Consider the following 13,198-nt stretch of genomic DNA (forward strand, 5'->3'; position numbering starts at 1 on the left):
ACTTAATGTAAAATAACAAAAGTGACAAATGACGAAACTGATAAAATAACGTTATTGACAAAATAACTTAACTGACAAAACAACTTAACTGACAAAATAACGTATCTGACAAAATCACGTAACAGACAAAATAGCGTTACTGACAAAATGATTTAACGTATATACCTTAGTGTAGGATGGACGCTCATTTCATCAATGATATTTCTGGTAGGCAGATGTACAATGTTATCAACTATATGAAGTATCCCATTAGAACACCAGATATCCTCTATCACAACGTTGGCTCGAATTTTACTCCCAATAACGTACAATCCTGAAATAAATAGATCAATTTTAAACATTTTGTACTTTATGATTATATATGTATCAAAAACATTAAGTACAAATACATTTATTACGAGGGTGTTTCTGCTTTTATTCTTACCACCAATTTCTGCTTTTCTCCATCATTCGATAACGTGAAAAGTCCCAATTACATATACAACGTTAACGTTAGTTTGTACGTTGCTTGCGTTAATTGGTAAATTGCAAAAAGAAAATTAAAAAAAAAATTAAATCAATGTCAAAAGATATTCAATTTTGTTGGCATTCTTCCAAAGCAGTATATAATAAAGTAGAAACTTCTTATAGACTGGGGAATAACTAAAGAAACAATGATCTCTTCTCAGCAGGCAGATGTCTAGAACGGAAGTTACTGCAGACTATTTTATACATTATGTAAAATCTTTGAAGTGGGTGACATTCATGAAATAGATAAAACTTCATCACTGGCGGGGATTGTGCAGCATATACGGTAGGGAATCATGTGACACGTGCATTTTTATAAAAAATACAACTTTCTGAATTGTTAACCTTGATTCGTGTTGTATAAAGTGATAGTACGGCCTGACAGCGTCGGTACATCTTGCTCGTCAGATATTTGAGTTGAACTTAAGATAACCCCGTTGGCTATTGAACCGCGAATAGCCTGAAAATATACAAATATTTCTGTGTCATCGACTTACATGTATTGCAGACGAGACAACATCGTTTTAATTCAATACAATCTCGGGTTTCATGGAGAAGTATTTGATATAACTAATGTAATATAAACTGTTGGGATGATTTTCATAGACTTTCGTTATCATTTATGTATGAAAATTGTTCCTATTTTCTTTAAGATGTTTGATTTATTTCTATCGTGCAGTTTTACATCATTCTATAACGACCGGAAAAGTCTAAGCGGAAAATAAATATTTTCAACCACTTTACTTGATATTTAAAACACAAAATTGAATATAAATCAAATATATTTTGCAGGGAAATGATACCAATTGCAACACAACAGGTATAAACTATTCTCATTACCTGTAACAGAAGTGCTGTGTTTGTCTTCAGATACATCTGAGCGTCATGATTAAGATGACTCACAGCCGCGTCACTGATGAGGAACGCTGTCATTGGTCCATTTGACGTAGAATGTAACGTGCGTAACAGATCCGCGTTTCTGTTTACAATATCACGCATTTGACTGAAAGATAAAATACTCGTACAATAATTTGAGTTAAATGTATCGTGATATTCTTTCAACAAAATGAGAATATATCAAAATATTTACTTAAAGGTACAATAAGTCTGTAAAATACTTTTTTTCTTCCTGTACAAAAAGGCAAACCCGGTTATATGTGTTATAACAATGGAGTTAGAGGATATGAGATAATTGTCACTTGAGGAAAATAGCGCTTGATGTGAAATAACTTGCTATAAAAGTAGCAAAACTAGTAAAAAAGTAGTACTTTTGACTTCAATACAAAATATTAATAAGTCACTATAACTGTCATAACTGACAAAAAAGAGGTATCAACTATATGGCCAATTAGAAAACCGTCTCATTAAACAGGTCACCAAAAATAAAAGAAAATGAAAATGATAGCTTTTTTAGGCTTACAATTGCTTTTAAATACCTGACATTACTATTTTCTCATATAACAAGTTTAATCTGCACTGTTACTACACAGTATCATATAATTTATAAAAAGACAATGACGTGCCAGGAATTATCTTACATCTCTTATATTTAACCTATAGTTAGTATGACCTTCTAAAAAACAAAACTCCGATGTATTCCTTTTATTCTGTTTATAAAATGTGTTTACCAATAATATATAAACTTTACCTTAATTGTGAGTTGCCTAGTATAGCTTCCCATATTGTAAAGTCTCGTTGAAACAGGACACTATTAACAAGATGTATTACACCATTTGTACAACCTAGGTTTGGAATGGTTAGTTTCGCTCTCACACCACCGCCTTCTACATATACATCTGAAATTAGACAAAAAGTCGAGAATACATATTCAATTATAACAAATCATTCTCATTAAAATATTAAATGACAATGATTAAAAGTAAAACGTTTGTACAAAATTTATCGTAGGCTCCAATGTTTCAAATGTTTTACAAAGAAAAGATACCAGTTAAGTGACGTGACATGAATGCTACAAAGTTGAAAATTATTCCATGAACCATATTTAAAAAAGTGACAATTCTTCTTAAGATGGCATAAACTATATTTCACTATCCATTAACAGGTTTTGTAATACATGGCGTTAAAAATTTTATACGAAGCAGTGCTATACAGTTTTCATGAATCATCCGGTGGGAACCAACGGACTGCCGGCATGTACTTCTGTTTACAGTACACCTTCGGAACTATTTGCAGATAATATGTATGTTTGTTTATTCATTAAGTTGTCAAATTTAGTGAGATTAGATAAGGATATATGGAACAATTAAAGTTATAATGCACTTTTATTCTCACTATTATGAACTTTTCTCATTGTCAGTAACTCTCCGTCAGCTGTAGTGAACGTCTCTCCGTCCTGGAATGTGTCAAGGTCTCTCTGGGTGTATACCACAAGGTGATCCCGGAAAAACTATAAGGAAGAAATACAGTAAATAATACAATAACGCTCCAGAATGCAATATTTATATGAATTGCAATTATCTTATTGCCGATATTCATGGCGCATGCTAAACGACATACAAAGACAAACATTCATTCTGCTTCAATTTATTATTCATTGCATTTAATGTATTATTCATAACATTTGTGCCAGTAAAATTAACTATCAACAAATTATAGTAACGTAATCATGCAATGGGCATGTGTCCAATAAACATTAGTTCTGTAAATCATTTTCATTATTATGGCATTGATCTATAAGATAATTGGCGGACATTTTATGCTAGGTAATTATAGTTTATCTGTAGCTTATGATACTAAAACCTCTTCTATATTGGACTCTAACGCACTGTAAAAGTAATTATATATCTCGATACATCTGAGTAATTGGATTACATTCAAGTCTCATTCAACAATAACATCTATATGTTACGTAATGAAATCATTAGAAATTTGTTTAATGCTCAATGGTTAAAGAATACTAGTCCTAAATCAACAAGTATTGGGAAACGAACAAGGAAAACGCATATTGTACTTTCTTTCAATGTAAAGGTAAAGAATAAGAGCTTATCATTATTATTAATAGTATTTATTTGAACGCATTTCTTCATGGTCAGGAAAATATTGAAATAGGACAGTTATTTTCGCAAACTTAAACTAAGTCGCTACATAAAACATAAAATTTTATTTTCATTTGAACACGTTTCAGAAGATAACATGATAATACTTATAGCATAAATTAATTGATATATACATACTTTTATATTTATTTAATGACACAAACATGCTACATGAACTTACTTTTGATAATTTTGTAATATTTGTATCAAGTTGGGACTGCCTGTCCTCTGGTAGTTTGGCTAGAGCGTCGTCAGTAGGTAGAAAGAATGTCATATTTTTGCTGGCGTTTATGAACCTTTCCCTCATCTCATTTTCTACATTGTATAAGTTTGCTTTAACAAAACTGAAAGAAGAAGAAAAAAACATACAAGGGGAAAACATTAATTTTAATTAGTGAAATTTGTTTTAGGTAAATTGTGTTCAACAACAGATTTAGTCCAGATTATTTATACATTGTTGACAAGAACGCACTATAGTTCCAATATTTACACAATGTCCACTGCAAAGCATTATACAACGATGTATTTCGCTGTGTCTATAAAAAGTTGTCGTCGATTCAAATTATAAAAATGCATAGCATCTCTTACATTTATAAAATACAAATAATTTACAAATAATTACTTATACCAAGTATCAAATATAAATATTATATTAACTTCGACTTTAAACAAATGTTTGATTTATTATTACGCAACATTTTAAAGGTGAATGACCGTTGTTGACCATACATATAACACCTGGCTTTCTCAAGTGGAAGTGCCGACAGTGACGGTACAAGAGACATTAGTGGTAACTTTATAATGGCAGTAAAAAAATCAATCCAGACTGCACATCCGTCTAATCTTAACTGACTGACTTTCTACTGATACAATCCCAAAGTTTACTTACGGCCAAATTCACTACAAGATTTTGCCAAGTTAAGTTTTAAAAAATGTTCTACTTACTTTACATTTTCAAGAACATCCATTTTTTGTTTCATATTTCTGTATACGTAAAACAAGAGGTCGTCAATGACGTGAATGACGCCATTCTTCACTGGAATGTTGGATTGTATAATGCGAGCACGAACCTTATTACTCGTTACATAAACTGAAAGTGAAACCAAGGTATTTGGTAAAATACATTTATCTTTATATATTAACAATTGTCTGTATTAATAAATACATCATAAGAGTAATCTTAAACTAAAGTATTACTACTGCATTAATAACGGAGATCATGAATCGCGCTGGTAACTGATAAAAGAAAGGCACATACAAGTCAAGCCTTAAACAATTGATTACTAGTAGCATTTTAACAACTTTAGTCGGACCCAACACCCCCTGCCTTTTGTCACAGAGGGAAAGCCTTTAATAGTTGAGGCGTAAGAATTGCAGCTACCGTGTCTCCCTGCGTGACTAAATTGGTTCGAATACCTGGAGTTTATCTATCTCAAACAGGTGAGGTAGTTTTGACCCCTGGTGTTACTTTGAAGTTTGTAACACCCGAGGTTAGCCAAAATCATCTTCCCTGTTTCAGCGCCATATGACATTTACAGTGTTGGTGCGCCGTAAAACCAACCAAACAAATCAAACAAACAGCTCTTTAAACGGATAATCTACTTAAGTTTGTCTATTAAATGTACATTAAATACTACGAATTATGCATGTTTTAGATTAATTATTACAAAATAAAGCTATTTTCAGAAATTATAGTCTGTTTTTCTCAGTCTTATTCAAGTTATCGTTCATCAAGCTTGTGTGATGTTTAAAGCGTACATATTTACTCTTTAATGTTTTTTACATTTTTATCTAAATACATCTTAATATGTAAACGCGGTAGGTAAAATGATCAATAATTGACAGGTTATAGATGACTAAATATTTTAAATCAGACACGCAGTGATGTAATCGCAACGTCTGGCATCACCAATACTCTAGAGGATAATTTATTTAGTCGTCTTTAACACTACTTCGCTTAAATAGTCGACCGAGACAGTTTTAATTCAATTTCGATGACAGATTGCGCGTATATAGATCCAGTGTGGTACATTTTAAGTGCCAATATAGCGAAAAGTTTGAAATGTAAATGTTTAAAATGATGCCAATCTTGTCAACTCTAAGAACACTAAGGGGATTGAAAGATTTTAAAGTTTATCTTACGGTGTATTCATTAGTTTCTCTTACAAAATATTCTCTTATAATATGAACTGTAGATGAATTAGTGATGTTTCTTTCAACTTTAATAAAATAAGTCAAGAAGTGTCAGTGAATGCTAACAAGTGATACTTAAGGCTATATTTTGTAAATAAAAACAAATATTTCTTCTGCACACATTAGCTTAGAACTATTTTGTTTGTCTATAAAATATAATATATATACAATTGTTTAATAACTTTTTGTATTGTAGATTTGACCCGACTTACATGTAAAAAATACCAGATTGTAAATATAACAAAACAAGAGACAAGTCAACAGGGATATTGAAGATCTTGTTGGAAGAAAAGATGATAGCAGTAGTAAAAACTCAGAACTTTAAGTCAAATAATAAACTTGAAGGATGTGGTAAATATTCGGTCATCAATGGACGGACGATGATTCAGTTTAACTGGGAAATAACTTACTTTCCGTTCCAATTCTGTCAAACTTTAAAATCCCCGCCATTGCTGCGGTGTTGGGTATCTCCCCAATTCTTGGTATATACAGTAAACCATTCTGGATCACGTGAGCCCAAAATACCTTCATAATAAAATATTTAAATAGAACTAGAACGTTTATACATTCAAAGAAACAAAGAATTATTGGTAAAGATATTTAACTCTTAACAATGTTTTAGATATATAAGTTTCAGATTGATACACGTTTTCTTTAACATAAATACAAGTTTTACATTCAGTCTAAAAGTACGTACTACATTCACGGCGGATACTAATGTACTCATTTTCCTTAAATAATTCTTAAAATATGTTTTCAACATGTTTCTGTTTTTTTTTAAATATTTCCTTTGTTTTGAAAGTTAATGATAAAATAATCAGTTGAATAATTGTAAACGATCAAAGACAGAAACCGGCATTAAAATAGAAATGTTAACATGTGTCCACAGTGCACAAATTAGAGTATTGTCAAACACATTTCACACATTTAAATACATATAAAATGTTGATAGATAAAAGACTTACAGTTTTGAGAAGATTTGTGTCATTGAAGAGTATATCTTGACCATAGGACGGCATTACAGTGATGAATGAGTCATTAGGTGCAAATACTGTAAAAGAACTTGACGTGGAATTCGTTGCCATTTTTAAAGCTGGGTCAATGATAGAAGCGTTTTTGATAGACCTGAAATTGAAAATATTAAAACTATCACTACTGTCATTGTGCGGTGAGCACAATGTAAGTAGTAAAAACAATATTTACAAATTTTCAAAACTCTTTAACATATTACACAAACGTTAACCCAAAAAGTATCTTTACTTTTTCAAATTTAAAGGGAAACGTACAAAAATGTAGAGCTAAAGCAATCGAATTTAAAATTGAAAGTGGCCCCAAAAGTTAACCCAAATTTAAAGGGATATACAAAAAAATATGAGCGGGAATTTAATTTAACAAGGGGAAAATTTTAAAAAAACCAAAAGCAGTCCAAACAATGCCCAGCTTCACAAGACCACTAGTAAGGTACCCAGCGGAACACTGTACAATTAATTACTAGGGCGGAACATTGAGGTAACGTACTAATAAAAATAAATGATTAACGAGTTAAAAAGAAAAATCATAGGAAAAAATAAAAACAATGGTAATTGATTAATAAATGGGGAATTGCAGGAAGAAAGGTTTAAGGCAACAAAATAGGAAAGGGCGAGTGAAAAGAAATTCAGGGAAATTGAAAGGGCAATTAAGCATAAGCGTAGGTAAATGATTAATTGAAAAATGATAAAGGTAAAGGTGTAGGGGCAATGGAGTGAACAGTGGACTAGGGAGCGGTTGACATTTAGGGGAAAGGAAAAGGAGTTACCAACCATTGACGACAAATAACAAAACGGGCCACAGAGACACAACAAGTGTCAGCACATATAATTATGTATCAATACAGTAAACTAAAGTAACACAGTGGCACAACGCTTTGGAAATGGAGGTCATGAGGACTTTCCGCTAGTTAAATCATCATGTTGATTTACAAGATTTTACTAAAACAACTTCCACAAGTATCATTTACTTTACTCTTGAACGAAACCAAATAAGTTCTTACTGGAAAGCATAGCGTGGAAGGTCAGGTCGTTCTAGGTATTCCGCCACTGTTTTGTTCGACTGAATGGGAATAAGGAATCTGTCTATTATATGAACCACTCCATTACTGGCTAGGATATCAGACCCAATAACCCATGCTCCATTGACCGTGAATACCTGAAAACGTAAACAACAATATCAAACTGTATAAATGTCAAAGAATAACAAGAGCTGTCGGTAAGACAGTTTGCTCGACTATTCTCAATGTTTGATAGGAAATAATAAGTCTAAATAATTTTTAAGTACAAAAATGTTCATAATTCTGTAAAAGTCCATGTTAGAATTATGGGCCTTGGATAGTGACCTCCTATTATGCTCTCAAATAAGTATGTGAAGTTTCAACCCAGTTGATGAATTTCCTGAAGTAGTTTTGGAGATACCAGCTTGCACACATATTCTTTAAAAAGTCTAGCTAAAATACCATCTTGTGTATTATCATTGATTTATATTTCCGGCTGACATGCCGATAAATGATAGACATTTCTGACAAAGCGCAATTTCAAATCAATGATGCAGTATATTTTTGCAAAGGTTTAACCATAAAAAAATAGTCGAAATACATGTAGGTGCTATATTAGTAAGCAGGATTTTTGAAATTATATAAACAGACATCTAATCTTTTTGTTCCTGATCTTCTCATTCAAACAAAATTTAGATTGTGAAATACGTATAACAACACAAATACACTAATTTGTTTCGCATATAATTTATGGTTTAAAATATCGTGAGGTTAACCCTAATCAAATAATACTTTAATTGCTACTTGTTTGGGCATTCTAGAAAGCTTAAAAACTGTAAAGTTACAAATATTTACATCGTTGAAGGGTAATGTGTAAACAAGGCGGTATCGTTTGAAAAGTGACAAGGAAAACTCGTAAATCTTCTTATATATAGTGATACAACATTGAAGTTTTGGTACAACATTAAGATAACTTTACAAGTGGACAAGTAAGCTGATACCAAACACTTTCTATCTGACATTAAATAAGACAAACAAGTACCTTCTGTTCAAATATCATTGCTTATATGTCAAGCTTTTACCCCCCGCCCCCGCCCTCTCTTTTCGTGTAAACGAGGGTTGATCCAGAATAACCAGAAATCTGTTTATAATTCTGATAAATTTAATGATGTCTTTATTAGTTTTATACGCGCGAAAAGTTTAATGTTTCATCAATTTGATTGAAAAATATGATTGATTTAATAACATCCAGTACTGCACCGCCCTAGTCAGCCTTTAAAAACCTGGAAACGCCACAGCGGCTTAGCTCAAAGAACGCGACGTATAACACCAAAATTTGCCGAATCTTAGTGTTAAACCAGAATGAATAAGGTATCGACCTTTTACTGCGACAAATACTTTGAAAACAGTTTGTAGACCATAGGGTGGCATTTGACGTCACCGCTTATGGCGTTGCAATAATGCCGTATGAGAATTAATGAATACCTTTGTGTCGCCGTAGTTAAAATTATTGAAGAAAACTCGTCTATGGTCAGGATGTAACGTGCGTGTTGATTCAAATTTTTCCATTTCTGATGCACTTGTCATGCCGTCACCTGTATCAAATATAACAATCAAAGTTTTGATCTTAATGGAGACAATCAAAACAAATTTTCGAATTGTGTTCAATTTTCAATGAAGAGACATGAATAACGCTTACATAATGGTTCGAATAATGTCATCAATCGTGTTTTCTCTGAGAAAAAAAGTATTCAGCTTAAAAAAATCAGCTTACAGGAAAGGGTTTCTTAGCTTTGAAATTCCCATAACTTCCCATCCACTCATACCTAAAACGTTCCAAATACCAACGTCAGGGGAAATATTTATATGCACAGTCCTTATAATGTTTTGTTTCGATTACAAAAATATTCATAATAAATGCACATTTTTTAATAACTACATGTTTGTTGGTTTGTTTGTTTAATGTCAGGAAAATATTGTATACGTAAAATGTGATATCCAGATTTTGTGTCTTAATTTTCCTGCAGCAGTTATTACATATATGAAAATAATGTATTGTAGATGATGTACTTTGTACAAGTCAAAAAAAAATATTCTTCTGTTCTGTTCTTATATAACTTCAAGATTAACTGAGAAAATTGTTCAAATATTTCGATGATTTCCCTTATTGCTTTACTTTTAACTTACTTTTCTTAGCTAAACATATATATGTTTGGTTAAAATGTATCTAAAATACATCTAATAATATTCTTCGCCTAACGAGATGCTAGTCAATTTCCGTGTCTGGGCATAAAAAGAGAAAATAATGCGAAAATAATTGAAATATGTTTTTTGACGTCTCTAAAGTATTTCCTTGTAATGATACTGTATTTCCATTTAGAATTGTATAAATTTGGTTAATTATAACGAAAACGCAACAAAGTAGATCGGTTAGCATGGAATTAATACGCCGAACGTGCCATTTAACGCACTTATTACGAACAATTTACAACTCTGGTAGGAAATTAAAACACCCGGCTCGTCTGCAGCGCACAATTATTTGTAGTTGATCAATTTCATACAAATTTGATATTTTATTGGTTTTTAACAAAGTAAATCAAAAACAACACTAGAGGAAAAAATTAAATAGATATTCTTCTCATAAATTTTACATATTTAATAACATTGCGTACAGATTCACAGTAAATTAGCGTCAATTTAGGTTAGTTATATTCATAAATGAATATTAAATCTTAAAACATTTTCTTGATATTAAGTGATATGCAATATACGAAAATGAATACAACACAATGTCTGTTTTTGAAAAAACATATTAATGTGATATAAAGAAGTTCTTAATTACAATTTAATGTTGTTTAAGGAAAGAAATGTTGGAGAAACATCTTCAATTAGAAGTACTTTAAATTTATAATTGAATCTCAATATATGTGTTTTTTTGGGATAAGTTAGCGAAATATATGCTGTAACAGAAAAAGAAACCACTTCAGAATACAAAAAACATCATGTTTTTAACCTAGTATTTCAGATATATTGAATAAAGTAACAAACTGAAAATAGTAATTTCTATCCGCGCGTTTGTATGCTCTTGCTAAAAACTCGATCCACTTTAAAAGCTCGCTTTAGTCAGAATTCTGGGATTATCGCGATAAATGGCGATAAATACTGCAAAATCAGTCCTAAATAGCAATTCATGTAAATTATAACTTAAGTTTGTGAATCCTTTTACTTTTCTTGAAACATTTTCTCAAGAGTAATTTTCTTGAATGAAATAATTTGGCTCATCTGGAGGCATGCAGCTTTAAAGCCATACATTTTAGGTGCAAGATTACATTTGTTTAGCACCGGTACAAACATAAAAATCCAATCTGATATGCATATAAGAAAAAGTTATACAAAAGAGGCATGCTGTTTGGTTTAAAATGTCTAGTTACTACAATAACTTCTTTCATTTCAATAAAACTAGTCAAAATAAAAACAAACTGAAATATTCATCGACAGACTAATTTTATCAAAAGCAATTATGTATCGATCTGAAGTGGTTAACATCATATTTAGAATTTACATAAAGATGGGGAATATATTATCAGTACCAACTTAATTGCACTAACGATCGACTGCAAATGTCTGAGGTATTATTAAGATAAATGCCTCTGATATGACAAACGATTTTACCAGTTTAAATTTAGCAAATCTAAGCTGAAGATTATCTGTTAATAAAGTAGTTACAAATCATATTTGGAATATTTTATTGTCACAGAATTAATATTTGTTTCCATTGTTAAAGTTGAAATGAGTTTCGACAAGATATCACACGTTAGTGAATGGAAATAGTAACGTATAATTAATTAAACATTAAAAATTAAAATGAAACTATACAAAAGAAAAAGGAAACTCTACGGAAACTAGCAGTAGCAGACATATTGTTTACATGTATATATTGCTCAGTACGAATATGGAAATAATTCATTTAATGTCTTAAAATATTAAAAGGCCTAACACTAAAACGTAAATTTACTCGTTTATCTTAAAAATCTTTATCTTTTTGTTTATTTTTTTATATCATGTCTTTAAGAGCATTCATCCAAACGTAATATTATAAGGAATAATGACACTATTAATCCACCATCTCAGCGTCCAACCCCAAGACTCGAACTTAATAGATACATAGACTTTTCTTAACACTGGATGATGTTGAATATTGCAAATCAGTATACTATGTACGTTGTATTACAATATAGTTCTTTAAGTTGTTTGATAATGTGAAAGCAACAGATCAGGTGGTAACAAAATTACAATTAAAGATGTTAGTTGAAAATATTAATTAAATATTAATCTCTCCTAACCTATTAAGGCTATCTGTACAAACGACAGTACATATTGTTAAACTATTCTAGAATGCATTATATATCTCCCTTAACATGATGTTCTCCAGACTGTAACAAAATGAAATCGGTTGAAGTGGAAACATATGTTATTTCTAGAATGCATTATCTACATAGGCCTATGTCTTTACAATGCACGATAAAAGTTCAACCTCGGTTGGCTCGAACTACAGATATCTCGAACAAACAGGCCCACCGAGTTCGAGCGAACAAAGTTTGACTGTATATATTTTCACCGAACAAGTTGAAGGTAGTTGTACTTGTTTAGTGCTGCTCACGTATGATTGAGAAGAAATATAAGGGCATAACCTTAAATGGTAATTTATGCTAACAGGAAAAAATAGTCTCTAATGGGAATTGATATCTCATTCATAAATCGTTTCATATCATTTGTGATGAAATAGGCAAAATGTCAGTGTTACTGCAGCAGAAAAAATATCATTGGGGTTAATTGGGCTAATGGCAATATCAAAGGAAGCGATGTACTTTGAACGTTGACAGCACAACATCGTTAAAAATATTTGCTTGTCATTTCCGTAGCGACGTAAGACACACTGACGCCGTTGAAGTCATATGGTAAATTTCCTGATAAGCGGGTGTAAGTTTAAAGAGACTATAGGTTTCCCTCAATACGTAGTTTCTTAGAAGTGCGAGCGAATTTTTTTTAAACACCGACAATTTATAATTAAGCTATACGGACTGCTACACATAACTGAATATTTCAATTTCATGGCATATTATGATATTAAATAATTCATAACTATGTATTACCTATATGATAAAGTAGCATGTTCTTCATGGTGGTCGGGTCCGATGTGTTGTATCCATATTTGTAGGCATCGTCAAGAAATCTTTCGTAGACGGATGACACTGGTACAAACACAGTAATTCCTGGCCGTTCAAAATACTGCGTCAAATTGTGAACTCTGATCAGCATAGCAAACTGAAAAGAGATTAAAAAAATCAAAAGTCTTTGCAACATCATATTTAAGGGCAACAACTTATGTTTAAAGGTCCAGAAGTTGTAAGCC

At 31.5% G+C, this 13,198-nt stretch overlaps 1 protein-coding gene across 6 annotated transcripts in view; it reads right to left on the minus strand.

Moving 5' to 3' along the window:
• The window catches only part of LOC132741599 (uncharacterized), a 76,358-nt gene that overhangs the window by 19,662 nt on the left and 43,498 nt on the right, over positions 1–13,198 (minus strand). For all 6 annotated transcript variants that reach the window (XM_060729805.1, XM_060729804.1, XM_060729809.1 and 3 more), the window contains exons 3-14: positions 12,939–13,110; positions 9,271–9,380; positions 7,789–7,943; positions 6,722–6,881; positions 6,167–6,281; positions 4,509–4,653; positions 3,745–3,907; positions 2,800–2,914; positions 2,156–2,303; positions 1,348–1,510; positions 853–967; positions 166–313 (exon numbers count right to left, since the gene is read on the minus strand). In XM_060729805.1, coding sequence (XP_060585788.1) covers positions 166–313; positions 853–967; positions 1,348–1,510; positions 2,156–2,303; positions 2,800–2,914; positions 3,745–3,907; positions 4,509–4,653; positions 6,167–6,281; positions 6,722–6,881; positions 7,789–7,943; positions 9,271–9,380; positions 12,939–13,110 — 1,709 coding nt within the window. The remainder of the gene's footprint in view (positions 1–165; positions 314–852; positions 968–1,347; positions 1,511–2,155; positions 2,304–2,799; positions 2,915–3,744; positions 3,908–4,508; positions 4,654–6,166; positions 6,282–6,721; positions 6,882–7,788; positions 7,944–9,270; positions 9,381–12,938; positions 13,111–13,198) is intronic.

This window comes from Ruditapes philippinarum, unplaced genomic scaffold (assembly GCF_026571515.1).
Source record: "Ruditapes philippinarum isolate M1 unplaced genomic scaffold, ASM2657151v2 ctg5170_1_1_1_1, whole genome shotgun sequence".
NCBI lineage: Eukaryota > Metazoa > Mollusca > Bivalvia > Venerida > Veneridae > Ruditapes > Ruditapes philippinarum.